Source organism: Lipotes vexillifer, unplaced genomic scaffold, assembly GCF_000442215.2.
Source record: "Lipotes vexillifer unplaced genomic scaffold, Lipotes_vexillifer_v1.1 scaffold521, whole genome shotgun sequence".
Classification (NCBI taxonomy): Eukaryota; Metazoa; Chordata; class Mammalia; order Artiodactyla; family Lipotidae; genus Lipotes; species Lipotes vexillifer.
This window is the reverse complement of record NW_006778737.1, coordinates 1358798-1374239: the sequence shown is the minus strand read 5'-3', so window position 1 is coordinate 1374239 and position 15442 is coordinate 1358798. Positions and strand designations below refer to the sequence as shown.

At 35.9% G+C, this 15442-nt stretch overlaps 1 protein-coding gene across 1 annotated transcript in view; it reads left to right on the top strand.

The window, feature by feature from the left end:
- DNAH12 (dynein axonemal heavy chain 12) overlaps positions 1 to 15442 on the top strand; it is a 222311-nt gene that overhangs the window by 174076 nt on the left and 32793 nt on the right. Inside the window, exons 55-59 of the mRNA XM_007451772.1 lie at positions 2542 to 2756; positions 3461 to 3653; positions 4950 to 5142; positions 9243 to 9415; positions 14056 to 14196. Coding sequence (XP_007451834.1) covers positions 2542 to 2756; positions 3461 to 3653; positions 4950 to 5142; positions 9243 to 9415; positions 14056 to 14196 — 915 coding nt within the window. The remainder of the gene's footprint in view (positions 1 to 2541; positions 2757 to 3460; positions 3654 to 4949; positions 5143 to 9242; positions 9416 to 14055; positions 14197 to 15442) is intronic.

Below are 15442 nucleotides of genomic sequence, written 5' to 3'. Positions count from 1 at the left end.
TTCATATGTCATAAATCCCACAATACATTGTTACTATTTTTGCTTTAGACAGTAATTATGTTAGGGTGATTAAATATAAGAAAAATGTCTTTTATGTTTATGTTCATTTTTTCCCCATTTTTGGACTTTTTGATTGTTTTTTGTTTTTTGTTTTGGCCTTGTGGTGGCACGGCTTACAAGATCTTAGTTCCCCAACCAGGGATTGAACCTTGGTCACAGCAGTGAAAGAACCACGTCCTAACCACTGGGCTGCCAGGGAATTCCCTTAGACTTCTTCATTTCTTTATGTTTCTATCTATTTTCATATTTCTTCTGCCTGACAAATATTTTTCAGCACTTCCTGAGTACAGGTCTATTGGCAATTAATTCATTTAGCTTGTTTTCTTTATTTCATCTTCATTTTGAAAGATATTGTTTGCTGGGTTTAGAATTCTGAGTTGACAGTTTTTTGGATTCTTTTGGTTTTCCATTTTTCCTTTAAAGATGTCACTCCATACCACGGAGTGCCACCAGGGAAGCCCCTTGCTTACTTTTTTTTTTTTTTTTTTTTTTTTGCAGTATGCGGGCCTCTCACTGTTGTGGCCTCTCCCGTTGTGGAGCACAGGCTCCAGACGCGAAGGCTCAGCGGCCCTGGCTCACAGACCCAGCTGCTCCGCGGCATATGGGATCTTCCCGTACCGGGGCACAAACCCGTGTCCCCTGCATTGGCAGGCGGACTCTCAACCACTGCGCCACCAGGGAAGCCCTCCCTTGCTTACTTTTTAACCACAATGAAAATACTTACTCTTCTGCTTTATTATCGTTTACTAATACAACACTGGCTACTGGCTACTTAACAGCAAAGCTTTTTTTCCCCAAAACTACTACCTCTGTCAGAAGCGTAGATTGATAATGCTTTTTTCTTCAGACTGCCCAAGGATCTCAAATGTAGATGAGCATTACTTTCATACCTACAGTCATGTACATATGGAATACAAATAACTTGGCATGGTGTTATTTCTCTGATGGACACAACTCAATTGTCCAATTGTATTTGTAATACTGACAGAAAGTTGTATTAAGTAGAAGTTGTATTTCTTTTAGAATAAACAGGATCTCTAATTATTGCATTACTGAGAACATTGATTGATTTAGGTTTTACCAAGAATATTGATAGGCATTAAAAATCTTAATTGACAGAAATAGTTACTTTTTGCAGGGGAATGAACAAATACCATATTTTTCCAATAATAAGGATATATAACGAAGAAAAAAATGTCCCTTTAAACAGGGCCTTGAAAGGTACTAAAAGCATCTAGTCTAATTACTAGACAACTTTTAAGCAATTGTGTGCAAAATAACTTTCTCATTTCCAGAACACTTTTCCCCTGTTTGCTATGATAGCAAAAGTAAATTTTAACTAGTGTCTGGACTTTTTTGTGCTTTTGATAGGATTTCAGCACAGTTTGAGCAGAGAAGGAAAACAACCAGTCAGCTAGTATTGGATTGTTTTGTTTTTTGGAAAGGAAAGAAAATAAAAGAACAAAGTTATCTGGGAGTAGTTGATTAAAGAGCTTATTTTTAGGCAAAGGGAAAGGGGATTTTTATCCCTAGAAGCTGTTGAAACAGAAGGAGAATGGGAAAGCCAAAGTGACATGGAATGAAAACTCCCCTTTCTGTGCTAATATTTTTTAAAGATAATTTTATGCACTGTACTGAATATAAAAGGAACCTAAGACAGTCAGCATCATGACTGAAGAAGAGGAAAGCACATCATATTTTGATTCTCTGAAACCATGAGTCATATGTTCTTAAACACAAAGTCTTTACCATACTTACATAGAAAAAATTCCTAAATAGATCTCAAATATATACTAAACTAAACTTGGAAACTTAGTTTATGGTTCTACTCATAACCTAAGGAAATCCGTTATAGGCTAGTGGATCTCTTATTTTAAATTTTTATCAAATTGTAGGATTATTTTTTATATTATGTTAACAGATGACATGTATTAAAATTACCATGAAAACAGTATGTTATGTTGGAAAAAGCACAGCTCTTTGTCCTACTTCTGACATTGAACTAGTTTTTTAACCTTAGAACCTTGGGCAAAATACTTCCTGAGACTGAATTTCTTCACTTCAAAAATAAATTAGGGGGGGCTTCCCTGGTGGCGCAGTGGTTGAGAGTCCGCCTGCCAATGCAGGGGACCCGGGTTCGTGCCCCGGTCCAGGAAGATCCCACATGCCGCGGAGTGGCTGGGCCCGTGAGCCATGGCCGCTGAGCCTGCGCGTCCGGAGCCTGTGCTCCACAACGGGAGAGGCCACAACAGTGGGAGGCCTGCGTACCGCAAATAAATAATAAATAAATAAATGAATGAGAATAAAACTCCTTTTCACTTTTTTCTCACAGGAATTTTGTGAAGATTAATCCTGATAATGTACGTGAAACACTTTGTATTTGTACAGATTGATGGTGATGTTTATTATGTAAATTATATAATTTTAAAGAAATCTCAACATCTATTTATTCCCCTCAGAATATTTCTTATTATATTCTAGGCCTTTAATGATTGACCCCCAGGGTCAAGCCAATAAATGGATCAAAAACTCTGAGAAAGAAAATCAGCTTAGTGTTATTAAGCTATCAGATTCAGACTATATGAGAACACTGGAAAACTGTATTCAGTTTGGAACTCCACTTCTGTTAGAAAATGTTGGTGAAGAACTGGATCCATCTTTGGAGCCTTTACTACTTAGACAAACTTTTAAACAAGGTAGAAATCAATTGATATTAACTGGTAGAACTGAAAGGTGATCGGATTATCTCTGAGGCAAGAAAAGCACTACATATTTTAATAATAATGTTAACTCAGAACTTCTGTGTCATTGTTATGCATGAAAAGAAATTTGGAACAAGTATCAGATATTCTAAAGTAAATACCTTCATTGCCTTAATCACTGTTACCTAGACTGTTGTTCAGTAGAGAACATAAAGTTGAAGCCAGCCTGAAATTCCTTTATCTTGTGACCAAGGACCACACAAAGTCCATTACTATGAATAGTAGTGGTTAATGTGGACCAGAGTTGACTTTAGGTAAACGTTGCCCACCATATATCTTTCTGCTTATAAAAATTTTGTCTCTGTCAAACTCTAGTACTTTTAAGAGCTTTAGCAATATATAAATAATTTTGGAATCATTATTGAAAAGTAATGGAAGAAGTAAGATCAAAAGGAATCTTGATTTAGAAGGCTCCATGACAACCAGAGAAAATGTCTTATAGTACCCCAGAATTAATGAGTCCTGCTGTATAATTGCTTACTTGCCTCTGTGTTATATGTGACTTTTGCAACACTTTTTTGTATTCTATTTGAAATTACTTTATGACTTTTTACTTGTAACCTAGGAAGGGCTTTAACAAGAGGGATGGGCTATGTAACTTTGGCTTATTTATTCTGCATTTTTTTTCTGAAATACAGGTGGCATTGATTGCATCAGACTTGGTGAGGTCATTATTGAGTATTCCTTTGATTTCAAGTTTTATATCACCACAAAGCTGAGGAATCCACACTATATGCCAGAGCTGGCTACAAAGCTATCTTTGCTCAATTTCATGATAACTCCAGAAGGACTTGAAGATCAATTACTAGGTATTGTTGTTGCAAAGGAGAGGTACGTGTTTTTTTAGATACTTCTAGGGGGTATAGAGAGGAATATTTGTAGGCCATTAATACTTTTGTTATGTGGTTATTTTGAAACCTTGTCAAAATTTTATATTTTGTCATTATAAATTAAATAAGTATTTAATTCTTTAAAATAGCCATTCTATAACAAGTAAGTTATAAACCAACCATGTTATATTGGGCTTTCAGTATGGGTAGCAGGATTCAGGTGATATGCCATGACTTCTGACTTGTATCTGACTGTTTGAGCCAAAAAATTTCATCCCTAGGAATGTATGCTACAGACAAAATCAGAAATGTGTTCAAAGACATATACAGGATATTAATGAAATAAGAAAATACTTAGGACAAGAATGAAAAAGCAGGATACAAACCTATATATGGTAGGGGTAATATTTGTTTTTAAAAAGTTAATGCATGAATGGATATCCATATATACCAAAAAAAGATTGAGAAAGAATATTGACAGTGATAATCCTTAGGATTGGTAAGATTATGGATAATTCTTATTATTTTCTTTATACTTTATGTATTTTTCCATTACTAGCATGTATTATTTTTTAAATGAGAAAAAATATTATGATACCTAGAAGGGCTACTAGTAAAGAATTGCTTCCTGAAGGAAACCTTTGATTCCACTTGAAGCTTAATATAACACTATCAAGTAGTCTATTACATGAAATGAACTTATAAGTGAAAATATGTACCATGAAGTTCTTTTGTTATTTTCAATATTTATCCCACTTGCGCAGTATCCAAGACAGAACTATGTCATAACATCTTCTATAACATGGTGAATTATGTTATTTTGAAGTTTCATACCTTCATTGTTAAGATGTAAGTGCGAGTTTTGTCTTTTACTTGAAGAGCCAGTTGTAGGATGAGTCATCTTTTCTGTCTCCTGTTGTAGAAGAGATGATGAAAATGGGACTGAATGTGATTAAGCCAAGGAATAGATAAGAAGTCTCATATTCTGAGTTTCTTTTCCAGTTCTTATTCTCACACAATGAGCTAAGCCATATGGATAAATTTAACATATTCTTAGACTTACTGTAGTATATGTTATTGCCACATTTTACGTATATGTAATTAATGCTTTTTTTTGCTTGAATTTCTCAAATTATTATTTTCATGGGAGCATTTTTTTCTTAGGTTAGGATAAAGAGATTAATCATCTTAATTTGTATTATATGTCTACAAAATTATTTAACTGTCTACAAAATTGTGATATCTAATATTTGGATAAAATACTACAAATTTAGACTAAACGTTTTTATCTTTTTAGACCAGAATTAGAAGAGGAACGAAATGCTCTTATTCTTCAGTCTGCAGCTAATAAGAAACAGCTAAAAGATATAGAGAAAAAAATTTTAGAAACATTATCATCTTCAGAAGGGAACATTTTAGAAGATGAAAGTGCAATTAAAGTCTTAGACTCTGCTAAATTGATGTCCAATGAGATAACAAAGAAACAACAGGTAAAAAAAGAATCCTAGAAATTTTTAGATTCTTAAGAGTCCAATGTGCTCCCGCTCCCTAAGGAAAGTGCTATACTAGGCTTATGGGAAGAGGAAAAGAATTCATAAAATACCAAAAGATAGAAACTAATTTTAAACTCATAAGAGAATATCTTATACTGTTGAATCATTCAAAACCTGGTGTCATCTCTGTGGCACCTATACACAGAAGACATAAATTTGGAATGAAAAAAATTTTAAACATACTTTTTATTATTGTGTAGGTAGGGTAAGCTGGTCAGGTTCATTCAAATTTTAATTGACTCTTCACCTAAAACTTAAGTTTGAGAATATGGCTTGCCTCTGTTCCTGGTTGGAACTTAAGATGTGTGAAGGTAATTGCTGGTTAATTGGACAGTAAGTGGGTCTAGGAACTAATAAGGATGATCTTCTGACATTGCCTTGTCTTTTGTCTGGGAGAGAGGTATGAGAGTTGGGAGTGGCAGGTAGAGGAAGGAAGACACATACAATAATGTACTTATTGCAAATTCATCTAACACAGCTAAATGGTATTTTTATATTGCACCTTTTAAAAAATATAATCCTACAGTGTTATGGGTGGAAGAAGCCTTAGCTATTTGTCATCTTTAGCATTTCATAGTTGAGAAAAGTAGGGCCCAGAAAAAGTAGTTAAGGCCCAAGTTCACACAATGAAATGATAATACAGAATGACTTTAGTAGGCTAACTTTACTGATTTTCAGACCTTTCAATCCTCCTTGGCCCACCCAGTGAATTAAACACATCTTAATATTGGCGTAATTAAAAAGTAAAAAGAAACCTAATAGAAATTTCAGTAATTGTTCAGCATCCTTCTGTTTGCGCCCTACCCCGTGCACCCCAGTTTTGGGGTAGAGGATTTCCAAAAGGTCTAGGCACCTTTCCCCTTGGGATGGGTTTAGTTTTATGTGAATGTGATGGTAATGACTCTCTCTAGCCAGGTGTACTGTTGTGTTTTGTGTTTGTGTTTTTCATTTCAGGAGAGCCGAAGGGAGTAGTGTCTTAGAGTAATATGCCGTGGTAGCCTCCCATCTGGGGACCATGGCTGAGATATTCTATAATGTCTGCCTTACCAATTAATGTTCGTCAGAGCAGAACCCATTCCTCATTTTCCTCTCACCAGAGTGTTTTTTCAAAGGGAAGAAAAGACAGGAAGCATTTATCAGCTTATTTCCTATTAGACTCAAAGAGGAAAGTAGATATCAATATTTATTGGTTCAAATACTTCATCTTACAAAAAGAGAGAAATTTAATCATAATGTCTTTTTGACTGGGTCTAATTAATCATTACAGACATAATTTAGAATTCACTATATATTTTGATTTAAAACATGCTCTGTATCTGGCCCTGACTTTTATCCACCCACCCACCCAGATGTAAGAAAAACCATCTTCAGAGCAAAGTGTTCCCACATAGTCTAAAACCTGCTTTTCCCTTTTATCCCAACCCATAAGATTAAATAAACACAAACAAAACTTTAAGAATTTGTTCTGGACTTCCCTGGTGGCACAGTGGATAAGACTCCGCACTCCCAATGCAGCGGGCCCGGGTTCGATCCCTGATCAGGGAACTAGATCCCACATGCATGCTGCAACTAAGAGTTCACATGCCACAACTAAGACCCTGTGCAATTAAATAAATAAATTTTTTTTTTTTTTAAAGAATTTGTTCTATAAGTTTCAAAGCCTTCCCTCCCTGCAAAAGTTTTCTTGATTGAAGTTTAGTCTTGTGGATTCTTGGAAAGTATAATATATATAAATAGCACAACCCCGGAAATTTTTACAAATAATAAATTCTCCTCTTTTAACATCATGTGCTCACAATGTTTATTTGTTAGAAAATGTCTTGTCCTTTGATTTTAGGCCATTAATGGTAATTAATCAAAACTCTATATGTCTTGAGTTTAGCGTTTCATACTAAGCAGCCAAGTATATATAAATATAACACTATTTGTAAATACACTGCAGATTAAGCCTTGGAACCTGAGTTAAATTATCATTTACTCTTTAAAAATAATAATAATATTTGCTAAATATTTTTGTTTACTGTTGCTGTTAATGGTAAATGGCATTTAGCTGAAAAAATTAAGGGTTAAATAACAGGAGGTTTAAATGGAAAGCATTAAGATTATGCTTTCTTTTGTAAAAATGTCATTAATTTCCATTGTTGATAACTTTGTTTCACTTATAGTCAAGTTTGAGGTTCAAACCTTACTTTTAATTGTAGCTACACTGTAATTTGGGGGAAAGTTTGCTTGCAAGGAACAGAAACCTACTCAAATTAGCTTAAATAAAAAATATACAAGGGGATATTTTATTTTCCCAGTTATAGGAAGTACCTACAGGCCTCAGGAATTAATGGAAAGCATTAAGTTTCTATGCTCTTTGTCTCTCCCTTTCTCTAAGGTGTCGTTCTCGGATGTGCTTCTTTCTGCTCCATCCGGAGACCAATTTTTTCTGTAAAACTTTTGTACTGTTCCTTCGTACGTTTATCTTGCACATAGAAACCAACTCTGATTGGTTTTAAAAAGCCCAAGCCCCCCCTGTTTCTGTTTTTTTTTTTTTTTTTTTTTTTTGCTGTACGCGGGCCTCTCACTGCCGTGGCCCCCCCCATTGTGGAGCACAGGCTCCGGACGTGCAGGCTCAGCGGTCATGGCTCACAGGCCCAGCCGCTCCGCGGCACGTGGGATCCTCCCGGACCGGGGCACGAACCCGCGTCCCCCGCACCGGCAGGCGGACTCTCAACCACTGCGCCACCAGGGAAGCCCCTGATTTCAGTTTTTGATGCTCCTAAAGTTCTCATTCTCTGGAGGGAAAATTAATTAGCTTATTTTGGGTCTGGTTCTATCCCTCCCACCTGACTTAATCAGCTACAAACAGGATCATTCAGTATAAACATGGCTACATAGGCACATTTATTCAAGAGAGTCTGTGGCTAGCATTTCCAAAGAAGGGAGAGAGGGTTGAAAAAATGCTGTACATGTTTTTCCTGTAGAATATCAACCTATCAGATTGAGTTGTCATTTGAAGGGCTGTTATCTTGGAGAAATTTTTTCATTTGGGGTTAAATATCTATACCCTTATTAAGCCCAGAAAAGTTAAAAATTTGAGAATTTCACTGAAAAAAAGGTGTTCTTAATGTATCAAACCATCAGCCAACAAATATTTCTGAATTCCTACTTTGTCACACTTTGTGCTGGGTTCTGGTACACATGTTGACACCTTAAACCATACACACATGCACACTTGCTGTCTCTCTCTCCATCTCCCTCTCTCTCTATCTCTGACCTATTAAAATAAAAGAGGGTGAGTGACAATAATAGATACATGTCAGATGAAGGCAAAGAATAAGCAAAGATTGACAGTTTTGTATTCCTCAAATAAGAAAGATGATTGGTGGGTAGTTACACCTTCAATCTGTAAAGATATTTTTCTTTCTTTTACCTCCCTTCTTTCTACCCTCTCTTCATCTTCTTCCCTCTCTCCCTAGTTCTTTCCTTCCTTCCTTTTCCTTTCTTTCTTTTTTAGACTTTTTTTCTGGCTGCGTCGTGTCTTAGTTGCAGCATGCAGGAGCTTCGCTGAGGCATGTGGGAGCTTTAGTTGCACTGCGTGGGCTCTTCATTGCGGCGCATGGGTGTCTCTCTAGTTGTGTCATGCAGGGTTTTTTTTCCTCTTCTCTAGTTGTGGCCCGCGGGCTCCAGAGCACGTGGGCTCTGTAGTTTGCGGCATGCAGGCTCTCTAGTTGAGGTGCACAGGCTTAGTAGTTGTGGTGCACGGGCTTAGTTGCCCTACGGCATGTGGGACCTTAGTTCCCGGACCAGGGATCGAACCAGTGTCCCCTGCATTGGAAGGCAGATTCTTTACCACTGGTCCACCAGGGTAGTCCCTCCCTTTCTTTTTTTTTTTTTATAGATTTTAGCATAGTAAAGCCCTTTGATGTAAACTATGCCTGTATAATTTTGTCATTAAGTTAGGGGATATTTTTAATATAAATTTCATTATATGAAAAATATATGATTAAAACATCTCCTATTTCTTAATCTTGATTTTTCTCTTCTTCTAGATTGCAGAAAAAACAGAACTCAAAATAGCAGAGTCTCGAGAAGGCTACAGACCTATTGCTAAACATTCGTCAGTATTATTCTTTAGCATTGCAGACCTGGCTAACATTGATCCCATGTATCAGTACTCTCTCATCTGGTTTGTGAACCTTTATATCAACTCTATTCATGACAGGTAAACATTCTCTAGCTTCATTCATGCTCCCTAGGTTGGATTTTCACCATCCTTTCCATTTAAGATATATAATTTTTTCTTACTGCTTATATAATACATATTCATTATAGAACACTACAAAATATGGGAAAAGTGAAGGAAGGAAGGAAGAAGGGAGGGAAGGAAGGGGAAGAGGGAAGGAAAGAAGGATGGGAGGAAGGGAGGAAGAAAGGAGAGAAAGAAGAAAAAAGCAAGCCAGCAGGCCTCATTTCTATTTTAAGTTTTGTTTCACTTCTACTCAAGATTTAGGCATAGAGGGATTAGCTTTAGTTCTTTTTGCCCCTCTCTTTTAAATATTTTGATAAAGCACATGACCTATCTTTGCTAGCAACTCCAATATATCTTTCTCCAGCCTTGAGGTCTCTAAAAAATTTCAGCCCCACATTTCTAATCATTTGCTAGATATTTTCACTTTAACCAATTACTGAATATACACAGATTTTGGAGTTAGACTGGAGTCAGGGATTAAATTTCAGTTCTGCCACATAATAGCTGCATGAATACGGGCAAGTCAGCTAACTTTTCTGTAATTGCCTCAATTTTTCTTATCTATAAAATAGGGATAATAATAATAATACCTACCTTTAAGAGTTGTTATGAGAATTAAAAAGATAATATTTACAGAGTATTTTTTAACAATAACTGGTATTTAGTAACTTGTTAAGTAGAATAAAAATATGATTTGAGCCTGGCATATGTGTTCTACATGGGCTCTTGGTAGAACAATCTTTCCTGAGTGATTGAAATCCCTAAGCTTTCCCAATTGGGATTTGGAATTTGAATTAACATACCCTACATGATGTAGGATGTTCAAGTTGAAGAATTGATATAAATGTCAATAATAGGTGTCGAGGATGTGAAGTCATCAGAACCCTCATACACTGCTGGTGGGATTGTAAAATAATGCATGCACTTTGGAAACATTTTTAGAAGTTCCTCAAAATATTAAACATAGATTTACCATATGATCCAGTATTTCCAGCAAATCTAGCAATTCTTGTGTATATACTAAAGAGAATTGGATGCATGTATTCACACAGAAACTTTTTGTTTTTATATGCAAAAAACTATATTCAAAAGTTACTTGGGTTCGTTTTTCCTCCTTTAGTATGGTGATGTTTGTTATTCATGTGAAATACAGTTAGGGTAATTTGTTTATTTTTATATTTCATTTTAGAGTTTCCCCCTTTTCCTTGTTGATTTTAATTATATTTTTGAGTACGTAAGCCATCAATATGACTCCAAAAGTAAATCCCATACAGAAGGTCTGCTCAGAGAAGTGTTACTACCCCCTCCCCTTCCATCCCATTCCCATGGATCCAAGTATTACTTTTTAAAAACTAGACTTTTAATTTTGAGATAATTGTAGATTCACATGCAATTATAAGAAAAAATGCAGCGATCCCGTGTACTCTTTATGCGGTTTCCTCAATGGTGATGTCTTGAGAAACTGTAGTACAATATCACAACCAGAATATTGATGTTGACACAGTCAAGATACAGAGTACTTTCATCACCACAAGGATACCCATGTTGCCCTTTTATAGCCATACTCATCTTCCTCCCATTCTCATGCTGACCGTAACCCTTGGCAAGCACTAATCTGTTCTCCATTTCTATAATTTTGTCACTTATGTAACTTTTGGGAATTGGCTTTTTTTCACCCAATATAATTCTCTGGGGATTCATTTAGATTGTTTACTCCTTTTTATTGCTGAGAGGATTTAATGATACTGATGTACTACAGTTTGTTTAATCATTCACTTGTTACAGGACATCTGGGTTATTTCCAGGTTTTGGCTTTTACAAATAAAATTGCTATAAAATGCATGGACAGGTGTTTGTGTGAACATAAGTTTTCATTTCTCCAAGATAACTGCCCAGGAGTGCAATTGCTAGGTCATGTGGTAGTTGCTTGTTTATTTTTTTTTAAGTAACTGCTAAACTTTCCTAGAATGGGTGTATCGTCTTAGATTCCCATAAGTATTACTGAAAAAATTGAACTAAAAAAATGAAAGCAACGTATTCTTATTGCAAAAGTTTTAAGCATGTAAGAGTATAAAGAAGAAAATAATTATTAGTCATAACCCATCCAGAAGTAATCACTTTTGTCCATATGTTTTCTTACTTTTTTTTTTTAACATATGGATCTTGATCTAGATTTTATGCTTCTTTGAGGCAGGTAAATATTTCATAATTCTTTATCTCTTACAGTTCCCTCCCCAGCTTAGATTCTCACACTAATAGATATTCAGTAGGTGCTTTTTAATTAACTGATTGTTTTCAGTCATTTGGGAGTACAATAAGAAATTTAGAATTTTGAAAATAGAGAGATGGTGTAAGCCATATTTCATTTTCTCATAGAATTATACCCCATTTTTAACATATAGCTTCATACGAAGTTGCACACGCAAAAAACTGTACAGGGAGGTCCCATGTACCCTTTACCCAGTTTCTCCAGTTCCTACATCTTTTTTTTTTCAGTTGAAGTGTAGTTAATATACAATATTATGTTAGTCTCAGGTGTACAACATAGTGAGTCAACATTTAAATACATTAAGAAATGATCACGACAATAAGTCTAGTAACCATCTGTCACCATACAAAAGTATTACAATATTATTGACTATATTCCTTATGCTATGTTGCATCCCATGTCTGATTTATTTTCTGACTGGAAATTTGTACCTCTTAATCCCCTTCACCTATATGGCCCCCACCCCATCCCCTCTGGCAACCACCAGTTTGCTCTCTGTATCTATAAATCTGTTTCTGTGTTGTTTTGTTTGTTCATTTGCTTTGTTTTTTAGATTCTACATATAAGTGAGATCATATGATATTTTTCTCTATCTGACTTATTTCACTTAGCATATACACTCTAGTTCCTTCCATGTTGTTGCAAATGGGAAATTTTCTTTTTTTATGGCTAAGTATATGTTGTGTATATATACCACATCTTCTTTATTCAGTCATCTATTGATGGACACTTAAATTCCAATCAAAACATGGGCAGAAGACCTAAATAGACATTTCTCCAAAGAAGGCACACAGATGGCCAAAAGGCACATGAAAAGATGCTCAGCATCGCTAATTATTAGAGAAATGCAAATCAAAACTACAATGAGGTATCATCTCACACCAGTCAGAATGGCCATCATCAAAAAGTCTACAAATTATAAATGCTAGAGAGGGTGTGGAGAAAAAGGAGCCCTCTTACACTGTTGGTGGGAATGTGAACTGGTACAGCCACTATGGAGAACAGTATGGAGATTCCCTAAAAAACTTAAAATAGAACTACCATATGATCCTGCAGTCCCACTCCTGGGCATATATCCAGAGAAAACCATAATTTGAAAAGATAATCAGCTCAGTGCTTTGTGACCATCTAGAGGGGTGGGATAGGGAGGGTGGGAGGGAGACACAAGAGGGAGGAGATACGGGGATATATGTATATGTATAGCTGATTCACTTTGTTATAAAGCAGAAACTAACACACCATTGTAAAGCAATTATACTCCAATAAAGATGTTAAAAAAATCAATCAATATGATATACTACATTAATAAAAAGAAGAGAGGAAAAAAAAAAGATGTGGTATATATGTACAGTGGAATATTACTCAGCCATGAAATAGAATGAAATAGTGCCATTTACAGCAACATGGATGGACCTAGAGATTCTCATACTAAGTGAAGATTCCAGACTGAGAAAGGCAAATATGACATCGCTTGTATGTGGAATCTAAAAGAAAAAGACACGAATGAACTTATTTCCAAAACAGAAAGAGACAGACACAGAAAACAAATTTATGGTTACCAAAGGGGAAAACAGGAGTCGGGGGAGGGATACATTAGGAGACTGGGATTAACATATACACACTACTAGGTATAAAATAGATAACCAACAAGGACATACTATACAACACAGGGAACTATACTCAATATTATGTAATAACCTATAAGGGAAAAGAATCTGAAAAAGAATATATAGATTTATATGTATATATATATAAATGTATAACTGAATCGCTGTGCTGTACACCTGAAATGTACACAATATTGTAAATCAACTATACTTCAATTAAAAAAATAATAATGTTGCAGTAAACATAGGGTGCATATATCTTTTTGAATTAGTGTTTTTGGAGTTTTGTGGGGGGTAAATACCCAGAAGTGGCATTGCTGGATTGTATGGTAGTTCTATTTTTATTTCTTTGAGAAACCCCCATACTGTTTTTCATAGTGGGACTATGTACCAATTTACAATTCCACCAATAGTGCATGAGGGTTCCCTTCCAATGATAATATCTTATATAACTATAGTATAATATCACAACCAGGAAGTTCACACGTACAATCCAGAGAGCTTACTCAGATGTCACCATTTTTATTGGGCTGGCCAAAAAGTTCTTTCGGGTATTTTCCTGAATGAACTTTTTGGTGAACCCAATATATGCACGTGTGTGTGTGTGTGTAGTTTCATATTTTTAACAGTGGTTATTTCGATAAAATAAAAACAACTTGTATGTTAATTCATATGTTACTTATTTTTTCTTAGTTTTACTTGACTCAATATATTTTCCTTTCTTTTTAACCTTTCAGTAACAAATCCAAAATTTTGGAAAAGCGCCTACGATATTTAAATGACCACTTCACGTACAACTTATATTGTAATATATGCCGATCACTGTTTGAGAAGGACAAGCTATTGTTTTCTTTTTTATTATGTGCCAATCTTCTTTTGTAAGTTACTTGCTTTTTCTTTATTTTAAAAACTTGCCTGGGGCTTCCCTGGTGGCGCAATGGTTGAGAGTCCGCCTGCCAATGCAGGGGACACGGGTTCGTGCCCCTGTCCGGGAAGATCCCACATGCCGCGGAGAGGCTAGGCCCGGGAGCTATGGCCGCTGAGCCTGCGCGTCCGGAGCCTATGCTCCACAACGGGAGAGGCCACAACAGTGAGAGGCCCGCGTAATGACCAAAAAAAAAAAAAAAAAAAACTTGCCTGGAAAACCTAATCAATGGCTTCTCACGGAAGGATATCATGTTTTAGCTCTGCATAATTCATGATTTTACTTGTACATTTCTCTATAGTAGTATTGGTGTTTTGATGTTTGATTTTTAAAATTTGGATCATACAGAAAAGCTCACAAAATGTTCAGGTACAGTTTGGTAAATTCGTACAAAGAAAAAATCTGCATAACTACCACTCAGATCAAGAAATAGAGTTTTCAGGGAATTCCCTGGCAGTCCAGCGCTTAGGACTCGGTGCTTTCACTGCCAGCCTGGTCAGGGAACTAAGATCCTGCAAGCCGTGTGGCGCGGCCAAAAAAAAAAAAAAAAAGAAAGAGAGTTTTTAGATTGGCTTCTTTCACTTAATAATACGCATTTAAGATTCTTCTATGTCTTTTCATGGCTTGATTGTTCATTTCTTTTTAGCACTGAGTAATATTTCATTGTCTGGATGTACTGTAGTTTATCGATTCACCTACTGGAGGACATCTTGGTTGCTTGCAAGTTTTGAAAAGTATGAATAAAACTGCAGGTTTTTGTGTGCACATAAGTTTTTAACTTATTTGGTTAAATACTAAGAAATGTGATTGCTGGATCATGGGTAAGTGTATGTTTAGTTTTATAAGAAACTGTATTCCAAGAGATTCCATGCAGCATCTCAGCCTTTTTAGGAATCTTGGCTTGTGGTCCTTGATGTCCTGAATGTTGAAACTGACCCACACTCTGGAAAAAGCAAAAAATCAGGGGCCAGAACATTTTGGGCAGGGGAAGGTGCTGAAGGAGCACCTTTATTTTCTCACTCATGGGACCATTAAAATATTAAAAGATTTTTCTTCTTGACTAATATTTTCTCTGTGAAAATTACTTTGAAAACGGGTCCTAAGTGAAAGTCTAAACCCATTCTGCATCACAGATCCCAGAAGAGGCTCAACAAGCATATAGTTTACATTCCTTAATCCATTGCATTCTACCAGCAATG